The following is a 22,700-nucleotide window of genomic DNA, read 5'->3' on the forward strand; positions in this document are numbered from 1 at the left end:
TCACCAAACCTACATTCCGCAGACATCACCTGCCAGTACTAAAGATGTTGCTGCTTGTGATAAATTTTAGAAAGTAAATCAGGGTTGGGTGCAGCCCCTCGGCAGGTCGAAAATCAGGGTGAGGAGAGGTTTTACAATGAGCAAAAAACGACTAAATTTATAAGTAAATATTGTAAAAAAAAAAAAAAAAAAAAAAAGAGCTATTTTATGCATTATTTTGATTACAGTTCCTCTTTGAAAATGTTGGTGTATTTGTACTTGATTATTGGCATACACTATTTAGGTGTATACTTGCCATGAGAAACAATCAATATTCTCATGATTGAAAATCAATCGGGCAGGATTGATGGTTTTATCGCCTTGTACCGCTCAGTGATATTCGATTTCAGCGGAAACATTATTCACTGTTTGTTTAGAACACCATCACTGCTACTTTAGCAGCGCTTGTTGGCTGTATAATGCTACGCAGGTGTTACTATCTACTCCCTCCCGCGTTCTCGCCAAAGCCGATCAATAAAATAATCTCCCACTCAACGTCAATAAAACAGTTTACAATCAATTAAGAGTGTCTTGCATTTTAATAGATTTTAGTCATATTTATAAAATTAATATGCACACATGGCGAGCTTGAATGTGCTTAAAGGGACACTGTAGGGTGGTCAGGGGAAAAGGAGTCGAACTTACCCGGGGCTTCTGATGGTCCCCCGCAGACATCCTGTGCCCGGGCAGCCACTCACCAATGCTCCGGCCCCGCCTCCGGTTCACTTCTGGAATTTCAGACTTTAACGTCTGGAAACCACTGCGCCTGCGTTGCCGTGTCCTCGCTCCCACTGATGTCACCAGGAGTGTACTGCGCAGGTACAGACCATACTGGGCCTGCGCAGTACACTCCTGGTGACATCAGCAGGAGCGAGGACACGGCAATGCAGGCGCAGTGGTTTTCAGACTTCAAAGTCTGAAATTCCAATAGTGAACCAGAGTCGGGGTCCAGAGCATCGGTGAGTGGCTGCGCGGGCACAGGATGTCTGCGGGGGACCATTACAAGCCCCGGGTAAGTTCAACTCCTTTTCCCCCGACCCCCCCTACAGTAGTCCTTTACTATGTTTTGTAACGGCTCTGATTTTCATCCTATTTTAAGACCATGGAATGTCACAGCCAGTACAGTAAGGTCTATATTGCACACAAGCAGAGCCTCCACAAAGTTTATTTTGCAGTTTAGCATTTTGACCAATTTCCTGATCAGTAATTTCTCCTGTAAGTTCCAATCAGATAGAGGGGTCAATACATAATTTCCGACAGATCCGATTGGATTTCCGATTGATTTTCTGATCGATTAGAAAATCTATCTGAAATCTGATCTGTCGGAAATTATCTATTCGAGACTTATGGAGGATGCACACTTGAAACAAGCATACAGCTAATCTTGTCAGACTTCAGTCAGAAACGCCTTGTCTGCATGCTTGTTCAGGGTCTACGGCTAAGTGCATTAGTGGCAGAGGATCAGCAGGACAGCCAGGCAATAATTATGGCACCCTCTATATCCCTTTCACTTCAGGTCCCCTTCAGGGCCCTTTCACACTGACTGTGTGTCACGGCGATTTACCGCACAGCTACCACAGGGCAATGAAAGTTTATGGGTACGGTACTTTCATATTTCCTGCGGTGCGCCGGAAATCCTCAATCTGACATGCTTCCATAAAATACATCGACACTCGTATCTGCGTCAACGTGCCACGGATCGTAAGTTGTGCAAGCCTATGGCAACGCAGGTATTTTAAAAATGTTGGCGGCAGCGCAGCGACATTGAGATGCGCAAGTGCATTTTTACAATACGCTTCTGTGCAATTCCCCCTCCCCGAAACAGGAAGTGCCTGCAAGCACGCGTCACTTCCTGTTTGGCTGGATGCCAGAAGGGGAATACCGCATAGTAACGCGGTCTTCCCCGAAGGCTGTCTTTTGTCGGTGCAGCAGGCATGCTGTAGCGCTGACAAAATACAATGTGAAACCGGCCTCAAGCTCTTAGATGGAATTTCCTGATCTCTGCCCTGCAGATGGATTGATTCCAAACATATCCTGTTCCTCTGACTTCAGGCTGGTTTGGGAATGGCTGTACTGAAAGATTGATGGGTGGCATTGCATTGTCTTCCGTTGCTCCATTCTCTTAACCCTCCTGGGGACAGCCCCAATACCTTGAGATAAAGAAAGACCGGTACTTTGGCAAGTCAATTATAAAACAATTCCACTGAAGCAGAAATCGAGGCCTTTAATTTCCACCATTTCTGATGCCTTGCCTAGATTGTCGCTTTCCAAACCTAATGTGGGAAAGTTTCCAGCCCACACTTGGCGCATGCAAGCGATTCCTGCCTCATGAAAGGATAGACCTGGAGGCCTCCGAAAGGGGGACAATGACATGGAAACCAGGCCTACAATAAAGACACAAGCCTTTGGAAGGCTGCACTTTTAAGCATGACTGCCTCGGTCAGCAGCCGAGGGGTTAACCCTCTTTGGACAGTGAAACCTGCTTCCTACAAGAAGGCAGGAGGTGTGCTCTTCCCGTGGGAATGCAGCCACTCTTTGCCCTCTTTGCATGGTGCACAACCAGCCGAGGAGCTCGACTCACCGGCGTGAAGGCCCAACTTCCTCCCCACCGATTCAGTTCACTGGCTGGCCGGATTTATTCCTCGTAAGCAGTTTTGTCTCCACATGACCAGAAAGCCACAATATTTTCATTGTTTTCCCCACAGCCGAGGCCAGAAAATCCCATTTGCAGCTGCCCCAATCCGCTTTAAGCAGATTTGGGTTGACGAAAGAGCAGGAAACCTCTCCGTCACCACAGTGTTTTGTGTAGTTTATTAAAGTTGAACGGCAGGCTCGGTTGCCATAGGAGCAATGTGGAGACACGGCTGTTCTGAAGTAATGACGCCAGTTTGAAAGGGAACCTAAAGTGAGAGGAATACGAAGGCTGCCATGTTTATTTCCTTTTAACGCTGACCTGAACTCAGAACTTCCTCTCTGCTGAAAAAGATAAGCAACAGCATAATACCCTTTACAGAAAACATTTCTTTGTTACAGTTTCAAATCCTGCAATAATTCTGCAGTGTGTCTACTTCCTGCTCTCACGGAAGCAGACATAGGGTCAACATCCTGTGTTTACAAATTAGCTGCTCTGCTGAGGCAGCCAGCTTGTTCAGGGTCTATGGCTAGACATATTGGAGGCAATGGATAAGCAGGACAGCCAGACAACTGAAATTGATAAAAGGAAAATGAATATGGCAGCCTCCAAATCTTTTGCTTCAGGTTCCTTTTCAGGCCACTTTTACACTTTCCGTGCAAGTGTGCGTTGCGTTACCCTTTTTTTTACCACAGGGTAACGCAACAACAATACAAGCCAGTGGGGTCTAGCACACTTATGGCGTTCTGCCAAAAGTGCCCAATCGGCTGCCGAGCTGCCTGAAGTTAACAGAGCGTTACTGATGGACTTCCGTGGTGAAGCAGTGACGGGGGATGTGTGGCTGAGGTCTCAATGGCATGAGAGAAGTTTATGCGTTGTTTTTTTTTTTTTTTTTAAACCAAAGCAGTTTATTTTAAACCACGTACGGTACTTTTTCTCAGTCTCAAGTTATAGTATTTTATTCAGGGCTGTGAAGTTGGTACTAAAATCATCCGACTCCTCAATTTGCGAAACCACCGGCTGCAACTCCATCTCCAGGTACCTAAAATGACTCCGCCTCCTTAGTCCAGTGATCTGCAAACTTGGCTCTCCAGCTGTTAAGGAACTACAAGTCCCACAATGCATTGCAGGAGTCTGAAAGCCACAGTCATGATTAATAAAGGCAAATGCATTGTGGGACTTGTAATTCCTCAACAGCTGTAGAGCCAAGTTTATAGATCACTGCCTTAGGGTCCTTTTACACTTAATCAGTTACTCTCAGTTAAAACGGAAAGAAAACTGATCTTCAAAGTAAGTCCCATGGTTTCCTATGGCACCTTTCACACTTAACGCATTTTAACTGAAATCTTCTTCCCAATGCACTGCTATGGAAAAACCGTGTACCAACGCGTACTAACGCATACCAACTGATTACGTGTAAAAGGGCCCTTAGTCTAATACTAACCAGGGCTGTGGATTTGGTACAAAAATCATCCGACTCCGACTCCTCAGTTTATGAAACTTCGACTCCAGGTACCCAGAATTCCTCAACAAGACTCCTCAACTCCAGCTCCACCGCCCTGATTGTATTTACAGCTTATAACCTCCTAGCTTGCCATCTGCATTTTAATGTCGATAGATACAGTACTCTGGAGAGGACAGGCTAGTTGTGCTGAGAGGGTTGTATGTCCCAGATTTTTTTTTTTGTTAAGGTAAATGCTACTGACTCAGCTAGCAGCAGTATGTTGCTTATTGCTATGCTTTGTGAAAATGTATTCAGTTTATCCCCATTGCTCACTTGCCTTGATATTGGTGGTCTATGTAGGGGTGATCTGCCACAGCCAGCACTCTCCCTTGCCGTATAGAGCAGGGGTCCCCAAACGTTTTGGGTCGAGGGCCGGGTCTACATACTTCAGACTCCTAGGGGGCCGGAGTATACATAAAATGATGTAGATGTCTTTGTGGGCCAGACAGTGAAGCATACCCAGGTGACAACCTGCAGTGGACACCAGATGTGGAATTTGAATGGAAACCAGCAGATTACTGCTTTCTGGCTTCCATGTAGATGGGAGGTGCCAGCACTGCTGTTCTATATGCAGACCACCAATATTTAAAGATGTAGCTGACCGCATCTATAAGTAATACATTTAGTGTGGGGCGGTAAAAAAGCCTCAGGGGGCCACATTTGGGCCGCGGGCCTTAGTTTGAGGACCACTGGTATAGATGGTCAAAGGCTTGCCAGTAATTTTGGCTTGTATGCACATTGTATGGTGCTTGGATGTGGGATAAACATGCACCCTTCCTTCTGCCGTTTGATGGAATCGTGGCAAAGTCAGGTGACTCTGCTTACTGTGGGCATCTCGAGGTATGTAAATCACAAGAGAGGCTGGATATAAATGACAGAACCACACTGGCAGTGAAATAGTTCACCTATACTGCATTTCAGATGTGTCTGTAGATAATTACCTGCAGTCCAGCTATTAAATTCGTCTCAATCCCAAATGTAACAAGGAAAATTCCAATAGTAATCAGGATGATACTCAAGTATAGGAACCAAGTAGCGGACAGGATACTCTATTATGGGCCTAATGTGCTTGGAAATGCACTTCAACCTGCTCCTGCTCTTCTCTGGATTCAGCTGATGGGTGGGTCAGTCCGATTTGACCATGTCACTCCCAAAGTAGGAAAAGCAGTAGATGCTATGCTACATTTTCCAGCATCCCTGCTTTACAGTAGTGGTGAAGCAAGATCTGGCAGAACACTGGAGTAGATGCCCACGTCGGGTATTCTGATTGGTCGCTCTGATCAGCAGCTCCCCTTTTGCTATAGTTTTCCTTGCACTGTTCAGTACATTTGCCCCATGTATCGGCATGGAGAGGCGGATCTTGCAGTTCACAGGAAGTAGATGGCGAGCAGTTGTGAGACCTCTGCCTGCTGGGAGAAAGCTAGTCATACAATAGAGATCTTCTGTTCAAAAGATAATCATTTTACACTGATCAGCATGAATCCTGCCATTAGCCTTACTCAGGTTCGGGTTTAGTTAGATGGTAAAGCTTGGCAGATCTCACACATGATCACACTCTACATGGTTACATGCCTCCATTAATTTCCTGTATGATTGACTCCAATCCCCCGGTTGTGCTGCTCTGAGGGATGATCGGTGGAAGGAAATATGACGGCTTCAGCTTGCTCTTTTCTGGGTTAGCTCTGTGCAGTAAGACTGAGCTTAGTGCTTCCAGCTGCTTCCTTGATTGCCTGTAATCCCCATCCCCCTCTAGCTTGTTATCACATAGAGACTACATGTGACATCGCTCCGCTCTCACCCTCCCCCAGCTTTCTCCACAATGTGCACCAAAGTCACACATCCTTCCTAAAGAGCACCTGTTGTCAGCGCAGGATATAAAGGCTAAGTATCATTATCAGTAAACTGGATCAAGCAAACTTGAACTGAAAAATAAGCATAAACATACACTATGCATACTTACCTCCTGTGTAGTCTACTCATCCATCTTTTTCTCCTCTCCCATATCCTGTTTTGTTTACTGGGATCAGTGGAATTTTCCGTCCCCCATTTTAAAAATGGTGTCCCTGTTTCTGGTTCAGCGATCCGTTAACCTGTAATATCGCCCACTTGAGCCATAGGGAAACATGGACATCACCTTGCACGGCATTTGTCCTTTTACTTATGACTAACCAGGGCTGTGGAGTCGGAGATGAGGAGTCGGAGCAATTTTTGGGCACCTGGAGTCGGTGGTTTCATAAATTGAGGCGTCGGATGATATTTGTAACCGACTCCAGAGCCCTGTAACTGACAGAAACTGATATAGTGGAAAAGGACCCCAAGGCTTCCAATTCCGACTAGATCTAGTTCGAACTGGAAGGAATGGTTGTTAGAAGAAAATGGTGAGCTTCTGAGAGGAACTGACAGCGAGACAAGTGTGTAATTTTAATCTGCAGTTACAATCTTGTGTTAGTATTAAATTAATTTGAATCAGTTCACCTCTGGTCAATAATGCCAATGTTATTCATTACTGACTGTGCCTCGCGGAGAGAGCACATTAACCACTTAATGACAATTGAATGTTTATAAACGTCCAGTGTAGTTTTGGAGAGTGCACCCCGAGTTTGTTATTAAATGATGCACATGTGGTATAATTTTAACTGTCACGAGTTGTAGAATACATTTTGGTGGGTCTTAAAGAGAACCCGAGGTGGCCTTGTATTACGTTAGTGGGGCACAGAGGCTGGTTGGGCACACTAACACCAGCCTCTGTTGCCCCATCGTGTGTCTCAAAGACCCCCCTGCTCGCCGCTATACTCCCCGCAGTGCTGGCGACACGCAGCGCGTCGCCAGCACAATGTTTACTCTAGCGCTGTCTGTCAGCGCCGCTCCCACGCCTCCTCCGCATTGCCGCTCCCCGCCCTCGTCCCTTCCCTCCAATCAGCGGGAGGGAAGGGACGAGAGCGGGTAGCGGCGATGCGGAGGAGGCGGCGGAGCGGCGCTGACAGACAGCGCTAGAGTAAACATTGTGCTGGCGACACGCTGCGTGTCGCCAGCACTGCGGGGGTATAGCGGCGAGCAGGGGGGTCTTTGAGACACACGATGGGGCAACAGAGGCTGGTGTTAGTGTGACCAACCAGCCTCTGTGCCCCACTTACGTAATACAATGCCACCTCGGGTTCTCTTTAAAGAGAATCTGAAGCCAGATTAAAACTCGCTTTTCACCTTATATTCAATAGGAGCATGTTTGCCCCAGCTAAAACGCCGCTATCCCGCGGCAGAACGAGGGGTCTTTACCCCCCAAATCCCCTCCGTGGTGTCCGGGGATCGCTTCCTGTTGAGGCAGGGATAATGGCCGCAGCCCTGCCTCTCGGCGCGTCTTATCAGCGCTGATCGCCGCCTCTCCCCCGCCCCTCTGTCTTCCTTCACTGAGAGAGGCGGAGAAGAGGCGGAGATTCGCCGCTGATAGACGCGCATGGGGGCAGAGCTACAGCCGAAAGCTCTGCCTCAATGAGCAGCAAAATCTACGACCAAGTTGGTCGTGGATTTTTCAGGGGGGGATTTGGGGAATAAAGACCCCGCGTTTTGCCACGGGATAGCGGCGGTTTAGCTGGGGCAAACATGCCCCTGTTAAATATAAGGTAAAAAGCGAGTTTTAATCTCGCTTCAGAGTCTCTTTAAAGCCTGGATCCGCATCACATAAAAAATAGGTATGGACAAACTCAATCTAATATAAAAAAGTCATTTTCAAAATTATGATCAAATTTCGAAATGTTTTAGCAAAACTACAGGAGACATATGTGGTAACATTTTAACAATGATAAATACTAGAATAGAGTTTAGAGAGTTTCAGGCTTGAGGCCCATGTCTTGTGTATTTTTTTTAGTCACAAACTGATTCAAAGGCAATTCATTTTTTGCATATTCTGTACCAAAATAAAAGACTTGTAAAATGAAAACAAAGTAACAGAATGTGAAAGAAACATCATATATTGTTACCTTAGGAACTTGGCTTTTTTAAATATGTATGCAATAAGGGTATATTAGTATTATCTTTTGCAAATAAGGTCTTATCATCAATAGTGTACAGTGAAAAACAGAAAAAAATACACCTTTATTTCCAAATACAATATTGTCACGATACATTGTGCTAGGAACATAATCTAAATGTTTTTATAAACAGGATGAATAAGCAAATAAAATGTATGGGTTTAACTTCTAGTTAGCACAGTTTATTATAAAGCTATAATGGATATGAATGGAGAATTAGTGTGTTTTTCTGTTTTCCCCTTCCTTTTCCTTTAAAATGCATTAAAAATGAATTACTAAACAAAATTATCACACACTAAAAGCCTAATTTATCCTGAAAAAAACTATATAGATTGTTTAGGTGTGGTTAGTAGTAATAAAGTTATTGGCGAATGAATGGTAGCAGTGCTGATATGTGAAAATGTGTTTGGTCATGAAGTGGTTAATGTTCCTTCATCTATAATGTATCTATAGGTCAGGTTATGATATAGTGAATATGTCTCCTGAACTTCTGTTTTCTCTTCTTTTGAAGACTTGTTATATTTGTGATGAACAAGGAAGAGAGAGCAAAGCTGCTACCGGGGCTTGTATGACTTGCAATAAACATGGATGTCGCCAAGCCTTCCATGTCACTTGGTAAGTTGTCACATCACAGAATTAATAAACCATGAGTGGGGAGGAGAGGGTGTAGCAGTATGTGAACGCCTTTACTAAACTCGCATACACATCTAAGATGATTGACACCTGAAACTATCATGCCTGATCACTTCAGGCAGTGGTTTTGGAGTGATAGTTGTACGTACACACTGCTCGGCTTATTACTGAGTTTCCTGTTGTTTTCTATGGAGAGCGGGACAGGGAAGGGCAGGCGAGAGGAGCCCAGTTGTAAATACAAGAGCGGCATTAGCCACAGACACACCACACAGCTTGGCTACAAAAAGGTGACTAGTAACATTGTGTGTGTGTGTTTTGTGTGTTTTGTGTGTTGTGTGTGTGTGTGTGTGTGTGTGTGAGTGTGTGTAGATTTTTACCCCAAACTATCACAAAACTCAAATGTGCAAAAGTAACTTAAAGCAGTATGAACCTCACAGTTCATCTATGGTCTAAGCATTATGCTGGGCATACACTGCTCGTTTTTGAGCCATTAAGAAGGCTCGATAGATAATTTCCGACATGTCCAGTCTCCCGCCCGATCTTTTCGCCACTCGATTCCGGATAGCAGTGAATGGAAAAAGATAAGAAAAACGAGTGGAAAATAAGAGAATTGACTGCGGAATCGAGCGGAAGAATCGAGCGGCAAAAATGAGTCGTGTATGCCCAGCATAAAACTTGTAGAAAAAAGTTTTGATGCATTTCCAAGTAACTGGAGGGGTTAATAGTTCAAACTTCCCCTCACTTAGCTGCTAATTGATAAGATTGCTGTCCAAAATGATCAGATTGTGTTGAGTTATTGTTTGCAGTCTAAACCATGCAAAAAAAGCTTCTGCTGCATTTCATAATTTGTAAAGTTATTAGTTAGCTGACTTTTTGTCCTCAAAAAATGACCAAGGAGAGCAACCGGCCAGCCCCTGCAGCAGCAGCCCTGGTACACCAAGCGGGGGCAGTACATTTCCCACCGGCTCTGATGTTGGTTGTGAGTGTTTGCCACCGATGTTTATGAGTAATCCTATATGATAATAGCTAACTGTCCCTGCGTCATTCTTCTGGCCGTGTGTCCGTGGTTTTGTGCTACTGCGCATTTGTAGCATGCGGGGACAGGAGGAGGACGGGGACAGGAGGCGGACGGGGCCAGGGAGGCGGGCGTGTGCGTGCGCACTGACGTGCCGGTGTAACAGAGACCTAGAGTCCGTATTTAAATGGGCTTAGGTCAACTAGTATATATGTTACGGCCAGAACCCGAAGTTTGGCCAGAACTAGAAGTGGCCGGCCACTTCGGGTTCTGGCCGGCCAATGTGCGAACTGGCCGCTGCGCTGCGGCCAATGTGAGAAATGCAACAATTCCTGTAAAGTTAATGGGATGTTGTGGCCGCAGCGCTGCGGGCAAATGTATCACACATCTTACTTTATTCAATGACATTAAGCCGCCCGGCTTTTTCTCTGCCTCTCTCCTCCCCCCCCCCCCCCCCCCCCCGCCTCTCTCTCTTCTTCTCTTATGGGCAGCCGGGCGGGGACACGCGTGTCCCTCCGGAGTCGTTCGTCGCGGCAGGGGAATCCTGCCGTTCTTGCAGAGCGGGTGCTGGCAGAAGCGATGTCTGCAGCCTCCCCGCTCTGCTCTCCTGCCGCGACGAACGACTCTCCTGGACACGCGTGTCCCCGCCCGGCTGCCCATAAGAGAAGGAAGAGAGAGAGGCGAGGGGAGGAGAGAGAGGCGAGGGGAAGAGAGAAAGCGGGGAAAAAGCCGGTCGGCTTAATGTCATTGAATAAAGTAAGATGTGTGATACATTTGCCCGCTGCGCTGCGGCCACAACATCCCATTAACTTTACAGGAATTGTTGCATTTCTCACATTGGCCGCAGCGCAGCGGCCAGTTCGCACATTGGCCGGCCAGAACCCGAAGTGGCCGGCCACTTCTAGTTCTGGCCAAACTTCGGGTTCTGGCCGTAACATATACATATATCGCACCATTGGGCTCCAGGTCTCTCTCATTCTTTCAGAAACTTGAAGGTTACGGGCAGCCACCAAGAGTCACAATCCAGGGAATAAAGTGTGAATATGGGCAGTTTATAGTTCAGGCACCATTACAATAAATGCAAACCATCACTTGTATCATTGCAGTTTAATAAACCTCCTTAGTGAATGGAAAGCTGATGTGTGGCTCTTCTCTTTCAGCGCACAGTTTGCTGGTCTTCTATGTGAAGAGGAAGGAAACGGGGCAGACAATGTCCAGTACTGCGGTTACTGCAAATACCACTATAGCAAACTGGTGAGGCTTTTCTTCATGCTGGTCTCCTTGCTGTTCAATTATTCATGCTTGTGTGGCTGATGGCTGAGCCCATCCTGCACAGCGTTACTATGTGAACTTCACTACATGTGACCACAGATAGGACATGCTCTTGTAACATAGTCTGTTTACAGTTCAGAAACACGAGAGTCATTGCGTATTTAAAATGTCTGGATAACCATGTAGAAGAACTTAAAGGACTTACGAGCTGAGTCATAGAAAAAAAGTGAATTACCTTAGGTGAATATCAGACCTCAGGGCAGACGATCACTGGCCCCCTTGCTGTTTACAGATGCTCCATTAGCATAATCCACTTATCATTAGCGGCCCCGACCCGGCCCATGGTCGCCTTAGCTCACAACGCTTAGAATCGCCGCTTTAAAAGTCCTCTGCCAGTGCCTGCGCAGTTCGCATAGCCAGTACTGCGGCTGCGCAGGCTTTCAGCCCTGGGAGCGGCACATCGTAGCTCCGTATACACTGTAATACGTCATGTGGGCGTCATCACATGACCGCCCACATGACTGACTGCCCTTCACTAGCCGCGCCCCCTCAGTCAGCACAGAATATCAGCGCTGAGCGAGGGAGGACGTTACCTAGCTACAGGATTTGTTTACTGCAGATTTGCATACAATAACTTACTCTGCAAATCTGCAGTAAACAAATCCTGTAGCTAGGTAACGTCCTCCCTCGCTCAGCGCTGATATTCTGTGCTGACTGAGGGGGCGCGGCTAGTGAAGGGCAGTCAGTCATGTGGGCGGTCATGTGGTGACGCCCACATGTCGTATTACAGTGTATACGGAGCTACGATGTGCCGCTCCCAGGGCTGAAAGCCTGCGCAGCCGCAGTACTGGCTATGCGAACTGCGCAGGCACTGGCAGAGGACTTTTAAAGCGGCGATTCTTAGCGTTGTGAGCTAAGGCGACCCTGGGCCGGGTCGGGGCCGCTAATAAGTGGATTATGCTAATGGAGCATCTGTAAACCGCAAGGGGGCCAGTGATCATCTGCCCTGAGGTCTGATATTCACCTAAGGTATTTCACTTTTTTTCTATGACTCAGCTCGTAAGACCTAGGACCACTATTGTGAAAAATTGTAAAAATGTTAAATACATGCATAGAAATTCATATGAACGATATATATTACTCTCTTTCCTGTGTCACTGTCAGTGAAATCGGTAGTAAGAAGCTGACAGAATTTGGACTAGTCCATCTCCTCATGGAAGATTAGCAGTATTACCTTTACTCTGTACAAAACCACTACCTGGAAAGGATCTTCATACAGATGTCAGCCTTCCTACTCATTTGCGCAGTATTTTGACAGTTGCGCTGAACAACTGCAGTTCAATAAGTGCTTTGGCAAATTTAAAAATAACTGAAGACCAGACCCCCCCCCACACACACACACACACACACACACACCTCGTAAGGGCTGGACCAAAGCTTGAAAGATCTTTCAGATTTTTCATAATTACTGTAAGAGACAATGACATAGGGAAAAAATAAATTATAGTGTGTTTTTACTGTGGGAGAGATGTACATTTTATATGTATGGATTCTAAATGTTTAATTTTTCACAAAAAAGGCTGTCCTTTAACACTCTGAACCATACTTGCTAAATTTCTCCAGCTCATCAGAGAAAAACAGGAGAGAGCCAAAAATGACATTTTACGATATTCACAGATGCACATTTACTGTTTTAACCCTTCAACTGCCGCAGAGGTCTATAGGCGGTTCTGTGCTTCCACATCTATATGCTTCGGATGTCTAAAGGTGTTTTAGTAGAAAACTGCGTTCACCTGCTTCAGATGTATATACATGTGTTTTCACTACTATCAGGATTGTAGTATCCTGAGATTGAAAATGTATACTGACTCTACTTACCATTGGTCAGTACAGTCATCCATCACATGAGACCAGGTTCACACTGGCGGTGACTGCTTGCACTTCCTTGTTTCTGTCACCGGGAGGACATAGAATAAAAATACAATGCCTTTCTGTGATGTCAATCACACTAACATTTGTGCCCAATGTTCAGTGTGTGTTGTGTCACTGGCACTGCATACAACGTCTTGCTTGGGCCTTTTTTTCAGGCCACATGGTAGAAAGGGAGATTGCCACACAAAATGAATGTTACCTGACATCACAGTCAAACAAACTGTAAACCTAAATATGGTGTTTGATACACTGACTCTAGCATGAACCTATCCTGAAGCACCATTAGGGTGTCTTGAATGGTCAAAGGGGGAGGGAGTTATATTGACATTGGTGGGCTTTGTACCGTTTCCGGGAACTCTAAAGCCCCGTACACTTGAAGCATGTTGCCTGGTGGGGATTGGCGCTTGATCCTTCAAGCAACACGTTAGCATGGGACTGAGGCTGTAGGCTAGCGATGGGTTGGTTTGCTGTTGTGGAGGGAGGGCCGAGGAAGCTGCATACGAGTAGCGTTACAGAGTGGGGTGGGAAAAGCGGGGGGTCATCATTGGCTGACTCCGCTGAGCTGAACCCAGTGCATGTATGTAGCGTTAGCAACAGTGCTAATTTGTATGCCAATGCTTTGTAGCAGTCACTGAAAATAATCTTTGACTATCATTACTTTAATACTCCTCAAGTTTTCTTCAAGGTAATTTTAAGGTGGACTTGGATCTTGCCTGGTAAGATAAAGGCTGCTTTTTTTAGGGGTATTTCTGGCACCTCCCTGGCATCCGTGACCTGTTTATGGGCTTTCATTGCTACCTGCATTTCTGGGGTGGGGGAAGTTCAGTCACTCCAACCCTGTGATGTCACTTTGCTGAGTCTAGGGTGCAGTAGCTTGAGTGGAGGAAGCAGAACAAAATTCTTGAATGCTTTTGAACCCCCAATGATCCTATTCAGACCCAACGGTCCCTAGGAAAATGTCATAGAAAGAGGAATAACCAAGGATTGCACTTCATCCCATTCAGTAGCTGATATCCCCTTTCCCATGAGAAATATTTACCTTTTCTCAAATAGATCATCAGGGACATCTGAATCACTGATATTTTGGCGAAATCCCTCCCACAGTGTGATGTCATGACCATGGTCCTGACAGTTTGCTATGAACCTCATTGCATTGTGGGAAATAACAACTTTCTCCAATTGCCGAGCAAGCAACATCTCCCTCTGTGCATAGATCTCTCATTACCGAACATTCGGCACAGATCACCTGGCAGAACTAAAGATGTCCGCCACCAGTGATACAATTCAGAAAGTAAATCAAAGAGAGGAAAGATTTTATAATGGGCAAACACTGACTAAATAATCTATAAGGATATTGTAAACAAATACAAGGAATTGTATTCATTACATTATTTTCATAACAGTTCCTCTTTAACCAAAGGAATGCAGACTTGCTTTTGGAATATTGGCAATAGGTTTAGTTCCGGTCGTTTGGTTATTGTTCTGCCTAGGGGTACATGTATATTTATTAAGGGTTTTCTGTTCAGTAGCAAGTGCCTTGCACCAAAAATGTCAGCATGAAACACTCAACCCCAAAGCTAAACCAGTGAGCAGAATCTGTTCCTGTGAATGCTGTCATTTTGGGATTTGTTGCGTTTAGCAAGTTAATCAGCGTAGAGGCAGAATTTGCAGTTTGCATCTAACACCTCCTGCATGATGGTGTTCAGGGAATATCCAGCTAACACTTGGCAGAGTTGATCATTTTTCTGCTTTTGCGAGTTCAGTAACAGTTTTCCAGTAGTTTTAGATTGTCTGCTAAGTGTGTTCTGTGTGCTGTGATTGTGAAGCCAAGAACTGGCATAGCAAGACAAAGGATCTAACATCGACCATTAATTACAGTAGAATCTCGTTATAGTGAACTCTGATCTAGTAAACCTCTGGATATAGTAAACTCCGTCCTCAGGTACCAGCAAATGTGTCTGTATAAATATACGATGTATGACCAATTCTGATATAGTAAACTTCTAATATAGTAAACTACTATTCCTGGCCCCTTGGAGTTTACTAACACAGGGGTTCTACTGTATTATTGAATCGGATGAAAATCGGTGCCGCCAAGGGCGTGTCTGTTCGACGATGCCTTAAATTGATCGCCTGTATTCATTAGACATGCTGCAAGATGTCAGGACGTCAAAGTGGATTGGGTGTGTGGTGGTAACTGAGCGATATCGGGACAAGGGATGAAACCCCCACGCTGCCCCCCCCCCCCCCCCCAGTGTATAAATGTGCCTCCTGTGTGAGCATTTATAGATTACCTTTCTTGCGTTGCCCATCCGTCTTCCGTTTCTTCCTCTTCCTCTGCACCTCACACTCGGCTGGCGTATAGCGTGTGGCTGACTCTGGTTATTCAGTTTGAAATCACTTGGAAATCGGCCTGCTGTGTATGGCAGCCGACAGACTTCTCTAATCAGATTCGATCAGATAGATCTTACTGGGAGAAGAGGAATCCACAGTGACAATTGCTGCACACTATGTCATAGCATGCCACACACCGAGAGGAGGATTCCACAGTGACAATCGCTGCTCACTATGTCATAGCATGCCACAGACAGAGGAGGAATCCATTCCACAGTGACAATCACTACACACTATGTCACAGCATGCCACAGACAGAGAGGAGGAATCCAGTGCCAATCGCTGCTCATTATGTCACAGCATGCCACTGACTGAGAGGAGCAGAATGGAATTGTAAACCTAAAAAATGTCTGCAGACTGCTAACCCACTCTACCCCTTCCCCACCCCCTTCCATGTCCCCCATTATCCCCTTGCTTTGGCAGTGCCTGTATGAATCTTGGTTATGCCAATAAAGCCATCTTTGATTTGATCTGTCTCTTGGTCGAATCTGCCCGTCATCGCCTGATGTATGACATATTTATCCTAACGGTAAAATGGGCACTTTGATAACTTCCATATGTGCTTTGCATCTATTATATCATGAAATATCTACTGAATAGGGGATGTACATTTCTAGTGAAAAGAACCATATCTGACAATCCTATGAAAAGAACTGGGTTTCAAATAATTTTGCCTATTTTTCTGCTTTCTCCCTTGCAGCCGCAGGGTGTATTTATTAGGTAGCTTGTGTACAGCAGAGGGAGGCATGGCAGATGGGGCAGGATGCACTCCACTGTAACCTATTACTTCCCAGGCTGCTGGCTGCACAGTAACCATTACTAGAAATGACATTTCCCCACGTCTGGGGAGAAATGACATTTGGAGTCAATCTTGTGTAATAGCCGTGTGTCTGCAGAGAGACTGCGATGTGGCAGCACCCTTCGGCAGGTAATTGCCACCGTTCTCTCGTAATAGGAGAGTGCCTTGCTCTGAACTTTTCACTGTCATTAGTGCATTATTCTTCTATATTCTGATTATTCTTCCGAATAGAAAAAACAATGCAAAGTCAGAGCAAGTCATCTCTTATGGAAAACTCTTATTGAGTTTTGCTGTTGCACATAAAAGTTTTTCTCTGAACATAATGGAGCTGTTGTTTTAAAATAAGTGCCTAGAAAACTGGAGCAAGATTGTAATGAATCTGGTTTCTGCTCTTGATTAAAACAAAGATTCTGCTGGTTTTTCCCCGTCACCAACATCAGTAATCCGTTTCCTTTTCTCATCTTTTGTGACTTTGGCACCAAGATATCTACATGACGCTGGCTTTATTCCGAATACAGAGGCCTCTGACATGCTCAGTTCATGCTTCCTTTATACGATTGTCATTTGATCATTAAGCTGGTGCTGTACAGATATGCTGTTAGGCTATAGGTGACCATCATATACCGCTGAATGTAGAGGGGAGGAGGGACAATGGGTGGCACCTGAGCAAGTGGCATGTTGTGGCTGAGAGAACAAAGTAAAGTAGTGTACATTAGCTGTGTTAGGGTACCTGACCGTCATGCTTGTTCTGGGATAAAGAACTGGATACGGACGCACAGCAGGACCTAAACTTAGTGTTTCCATGGTCCAAGAGGGTCTTGTAGATGTATACTTCCAATTATTGTGTCCCCCTTATACTTCATGTGTCCCCTGCTGTCCCCCATGTGTCCTATTATGCCCCTCCCCCTATGTTTTCCTCCGCTCCCCCTAAATAAATATAAGCAGCAGCAGCAGCAGCAACAACATGGCTCACCTAATCCATTGGAGCCCACGGCAATCAGAGACCTCTCCTCTCTCTCGCTGGTCCTCTAGTGCCGGGCTGATCACATCAGCAGAAGCCCACACTAGGGATGCAGTGAGAGATGATAAAGGTCTCTGATCGCTGCAGACCCCGATTGATGAGGTGAGAGATGCACCGGCTGCTTTCATTTATTCAGGGGCAGTGGAGGATGACACGGAGCAGAGGAAACATTGGGACAATACAGGGAGTTACCGACATTGCAGTGGGGCTGCGGATGTTCGTAAGTCAGGGACTCCCTTTATTTGGAATACAGGATGCAAATGACTTTTTCTCCCCATTTTGGGGGGAGAAAAGGTGCATCTTCTATTCCAAAAAATGCGGTAATATGGCAGATTTCCATATCCTTCTCACTACAGCATCACCTTGACATCTGAAAGTGTAACTCAAGTCTAGAGACCTAAATAAGTGGAAGAGGAACTTCAGCCTAAACAAACATACTGTCATTAAGTTACGTTAGTTATGTTAATTAAAGTAGATAGGTAATATAATCTCTTACCCACCCTGTTTTAAAAGAACAGGTATTTGTTTGTAATTTCATGGAGGCAGCCATTTTTTTGGTTGGAAGGAGGTGACAGGGAGCACGAGAGACAGTTCCAACTGTCCTATGTCCTGATCACTCCTCCCAGTTGCTAGGCAACGAGAACATCAGAAATCCCATCATGCTTTTCACAGTATCAGGGGAAAAATGCCCAGGCAGTTTTCTTTGATGGGGCGGAGCTTAGCTTCTGTGCAGCTAAACATTAGGCTTCGGTAAGAAAAACATAATTCTGATGCTGTGAAACTGTTAAAGAAACGCCAAGCCTTTTCAGTGCTGCTGTGTAGTTTTTTTAGTTTGGAGGTTCACTTTAAGAAAAATAGTTTTGCAGGAATTTCAGCAGTTTATACAGAACTGACACTTTATTTTTAGGAGCTCACTTCATGAAAAATCTTGCCTGCATGTGCGTCAAACTTACCCGGGCAGTACTTGCTGGACGTCTTCTTTTCCCTGCTTTTAGTGATGTTGTGGTGTTTTCATCTTGGATTCAGGATTTAATTCCAGTGAAAATCTGTGCGATTAGATGGCTGGTTCTTTGCTGACTATTTAACGGTCAGAGCAACCCCCACATGTGGCGAATACTTCCAAGTGTATGCAAATTTTTATGCAAATATATGCAGCTTGAAATTGGACCAATCAGTTTAAACCTGGGTTGGGACTTGATTGGTCCATTGTCAAGCTGCATGTATTTGCATACAAATTTACTTGCATTTGCATAAGCTTGGAAATATTTGCATATAATTGATCATCCCTAGTGGTGACATAGACAGACACAAACTCAATTGGCAAACCCAAGCACTAATATCCAGCCAGATACAAGACAAGACAAATAACATTTATATCGCACTTTTCTCCTGGCGGACTCAAAGCGGCAGAGCTGCAGCCACTAGGAGGCGCTCTATAGTCAGTAGCAGTGTTAGGGAAACTTGCCTTAAGTCTCCTACTGAATAGGTGCTGGCTTACTGAACAGGCAGAGCCGAGATTCGAACCCTGGTCTCCTGTGTCAGAGGCAGAGCCCTTAACCATTACACCATGCAGCCACTGACACAGGTAGAATCAGCCAGCGGTGTAGAACAATCAATAGTTACTACTAATATCATTGCATGCATCTATATCTTGTGTTTACATTACTTCTATTAATGTTGTCATATATGTTCAGAACATTGTTCTGTGTTGCAATATAACAATGTGTTAAACCAGCTTCTGGAGTGTGTGGGATCCCATGGATGCTTTGCATAATGATTTTGGCCACAAATAATGTGCGCTCACATTCTCATTACACACCATTGCCAAAAGGAGGTGAAAGTGAAACTGCATCCATCACATATACTGCGTCTCAAATGAATATGCTTCACCCACCCACAACAAAAGCAATGTTTGTTTTCAAGCTAAAAGGCGTTAACTTCATTTTTTCCTGGAATATGGTCACATGATTATGCCTACGAGAAGTTATCAGACTCAGATGCATGCTGGGAGAGAAACTCCGCATTAACAGATTGTTAGATCCTTTCCCAGCATGCATTTGAGTCATCATAATCATGTAAGCTTTACAATGTGATCACAGCCTTAGGAATGTCGAAGCTTAGACCCTTTGGCTTCACAAAAAATAAATTTTGCATTGCTACCGTGTCTCCCTGAAAATAGAACCTCCCCCGAAAATAAGGCCTATCTTCTATAAAATTCTATTGAAATATAAGACATCCCCGAAAATGAGACCTAGCAGGGCCACGTAATGTCCCCCCTTCGCTCCCTCCCAGCATTGCAGCAGAGGAAACTCACTGGCTTCCGACGTGCCAGCATTAACAAAATTGTATAAGCTCTCCGTGAAAATAACATTGATTGGGGCTAAAGTTAATATAAGACCGTGTCTTATTTTCAGGGAAACACGGTATGTATTCTATACTAAAGAAAGCATAAGGCAATCATTTTAGACCATGTAGATCTTTCTTAAAGTAAACTGGAGGTGAAAATAACCTGATAAGAAAAAGTTGCATCTATCCTCCAACTCCTAAAACTTTTTTTTTTTTTGTAAAGAAAACCCATAGTTTTTCTGTTTCGAAATTTCACAAGTACATTTAAAGGTACCCCATAACCCCCTGGTAGCCACCTCTCCAGAATCCAATCAGAGCACATACTGTCAGTTTCCCTTCATGCTCTTGTACATTGTAGGTTTTAGTCTTACATTCTGGAGGCTTAGGCTCTATTTTTTATGCTTCCAAAGTCCTTTCTGTAGGTACTCATTTCTTTTGCTTCTTTACTCTTTCTGTGTTTTTATAGAAAAAAGGCAAACTGGATTTTAGTAGATCAATTGATCAAAGTTTAAGTGATTCTTCCTCTCACTCTCAGGATAAACCTCATGAGAAGGAGAAAAAAGTAAGTGTATCTGCTGCTTCCAGATGCATGGAAACTCCTGCCTCACCACGCCCCGTCACCGCTCATCAGTAGAGCTTCTGGCCATAGTTTGTCCATGTGCCATTCATAGTGATGCATGCATGACCTAGTTCCTCATTCATTGTGTGCTTTCGCTTCTAGATCCACAGAGCCACATCTGTCTGACCCATCCATCCTTTGTGCAGGTGTCTGGTCCAAAATAACTCGTCAACTACAAGTCACTCAAAAAAAGAATGTAGAAAAAACTCCACTGCATAAAAAGTTGAGATTTTTTTTAATTTTTTTAAATGAATATAATAGTTATGTTGTCAAATCATTGTTCTAATTTATATTACTAGTGACTCATAAAGGGGCCCATACACCTAACGATTTTCCCGCCGATATACAGCTGATTCGATCACTGTGATCGAATCTGCTGTGAAATCGTTGCGCAAACGCTGACAGAACGATCGATTTTCGTACGAAATCAATCGTTCCCGTCAATCCGTCCGTGCAGAAGATTTTTCTTGATCGCCAGCGGGTCGGGAGTGCGTCGATAGCGGCGTTCGGATGCCCGACGACCGACGCAATACAGCGGCAATACATTACCTGTTCCGGCCGGCGCGACTCCTCCGGTCTCCGCTTTCTTCTTCTCCGCTCCGGGCTCCAGGGCTGCAGCTTCACTGAACTTCCTGTCCCGGCAGGAAGTTTAAACTATAGAGCGCCCTCTACTGTTTAAACTTCCCCTGGACAGGAAGTTCAGTGAAGCTGCAGCCTGACCGGAGAACAGCGCGGAGAAGAAGACAGCGGAGACCGGGGGAGTCACGCCGGCCAGAGCAGGTAATGTATAGCTAACATGCAGGCGGCAGCGGCAGCTCCACAGATTGTGATCGGTTTCATGCTGAAATCGATTCACAATCTGTTTGTAGTAAAGGCTGCCATACAATCTCTCTCTGATCAGAGAGGGATCTATCTGTTGGTCGAATCTAATGGCAAATCAATCAGTGTATGGCCACCTTAAGACTCACTGAGCGTGATCCAATTCACTTTTTCTCCTAGGTCATATTTTCACATTGTATGATTAAAATGCCTTTTTGGGCCCATTCACACTTGTAAACGCAAGCGCTTAGCGTGGGTGATTTTACCGTGATTAGCATGGTAAAATCACTGTACACTCTCGCAATTCCAGAGGGATCGCGATCAGAGCTTTTTAAGCACCGTAATGTGATTTCTCCAGAATTGCTGTAAAATGCTACATGCAACGTGTACTGGTGATTGCCGCTAATCGCAAATCGCATGCGATCGGCGGCAATCGCAGCAGTAAGATCACTGCCATATCCTTTGTATAGCGCTAGCACTTTAAAAAGCACTAGCGCTTCGGCAATTAGTGGTAATCACCCGTTAATCGCCCGAGTGAGAACGAGCCCACAGGCAACCAGCAAGCAAGAACATTTTAAAGGGACTCCGAGCACCTCTCATGGGCATGCCTTTAAGACTCCGACCAGTACTGCAAAGTTCTTAAAGATGCATGCCATTCTGTAGCTTGTGCTCTCCTCTTTAATTTGATGCTTGAATTGCCGTTCTGCACCAAATAGTTTTCACTCGATTTCAATTTAAAAATTGCGGCTGCCATCTTGGCCATGTTATAACTTCCGGGTCACCCCTGTCTTCTCTGCTAGAGAAGTGCATCACTGAATGAAGCAGGAAGAGGAAGTGACACGCATGGCCATTGCAAGAGGCTCCTCCAGAGGGGTCATAGCACAACTTTGTTGGAAGTCATGAGAGGTGCTCGGAGTCCCTTTAAAGTAAAACCCCATTTTAAGCACCCTGCAAGGCCAGAACTTTTGTTTCTGGTTGCTTGAGACTTCTGCTTAACTGAGTTCTGGATAACGGGGGTTTTACTTTACTCAGAATAATTTTGACAGTACTTTCACCTACTTTTTGGTAGTTTTTGAATCGCAAAGTGCTGAAAAGTTATTTTAACCAGGAGATAAAAAAATTATCTCCTAGGAGAAAGAGGAGAAAAGGTGAATTGGATAAGGGCCATTGAGTGAGTTTAAACAGAACTGGAGATGAATAGAACATAAGGATTTATACTTACCTGGGGCTTCCTCCAGCCCTTGAAGCCTGTGGGCCACCCTCGATGTCCGTCTGGTCCTGTCCATTTCTCCGCTTCACACTGGCTGTTGCTGCCTGTACTGCAGGAGGGGAGGGGCCACAGAAACGGACCACTTCTTTCATCGTGTGATTTCAACCTACCCAGTGGTGCTTTGCGATCAACTGCCAGATCACAATCAGCACAGTGGTCACCCCCGGCATACATAAGGCCTGAATGATATCGGCATAGTAATGCTGGAAATACACCATGCCTTTTTCCAGCAGATAGATGGTTCGATAGATCATTTCCGACAGGTCCGATCTCACGTTCGATCGTTTTACCGCTCGATTTCTCATAGAAGTGAATGGAAAAAGATAAGAAAAACGAGCGGAAGATAAGAGAATCGAGTGAGGGATCGAGCAGCAAAATCG

The 22,700-nt window shown here is 45.0% G+C and overlaps 1 protein-coding gene across 5 annotated transcripts in view; it reads left to right on the forward strand.

Annotated features, from left to right (window-relative positions):
* The window catches only part of MLLT10 (MLLT10 histone lysine methyltransferase DOT1L cofactor), a 259,169-nt gene that overhangs the window by 89,396 nt on the left and 147,073 nt on the right, over window positions 1–22,700 (forward strand). For 3 of the 5 annotated variants that reach the window (XM_068235604.1, XM_068235601.1, XM_068235602.1), the window contains exons 5-7: window positions 8,712–8,815; window positions 11,009–11,102; window positions 20,079–20,174. In XM_068235604.1, coding sequence (XP_068091705.1) covers window positions 8,712–8,815; window positions 11,009–11,102; window positions 20,079–20,174 — 294 coding nt within the window. The remainder of the gene's footprint in view (window positions 1–8,711; window positions 8,816–11,008; window positions 11,103–20,078; window positions 20,175–22,700) is intronic. The other 2 variants (XM_068235605.1, XM_068235606.1) reach the window with 1 other exon arrangement.

The sequence above is a fragment of the Hyperolius riggenbachi genome, chromosome 5 (assembly GCF_040937935.1).
Source record: "Hyperolius riggenbachi isolate aHypRig1 chromosome 5, aHypRig1.pri, whole genome shotgun sequence".
NCBI lineage: Eukaryota > Metazoa > Chordata > Amphibia > Anura > Hyperoliidae > Hyperolius > Hyperolius riggenbachi.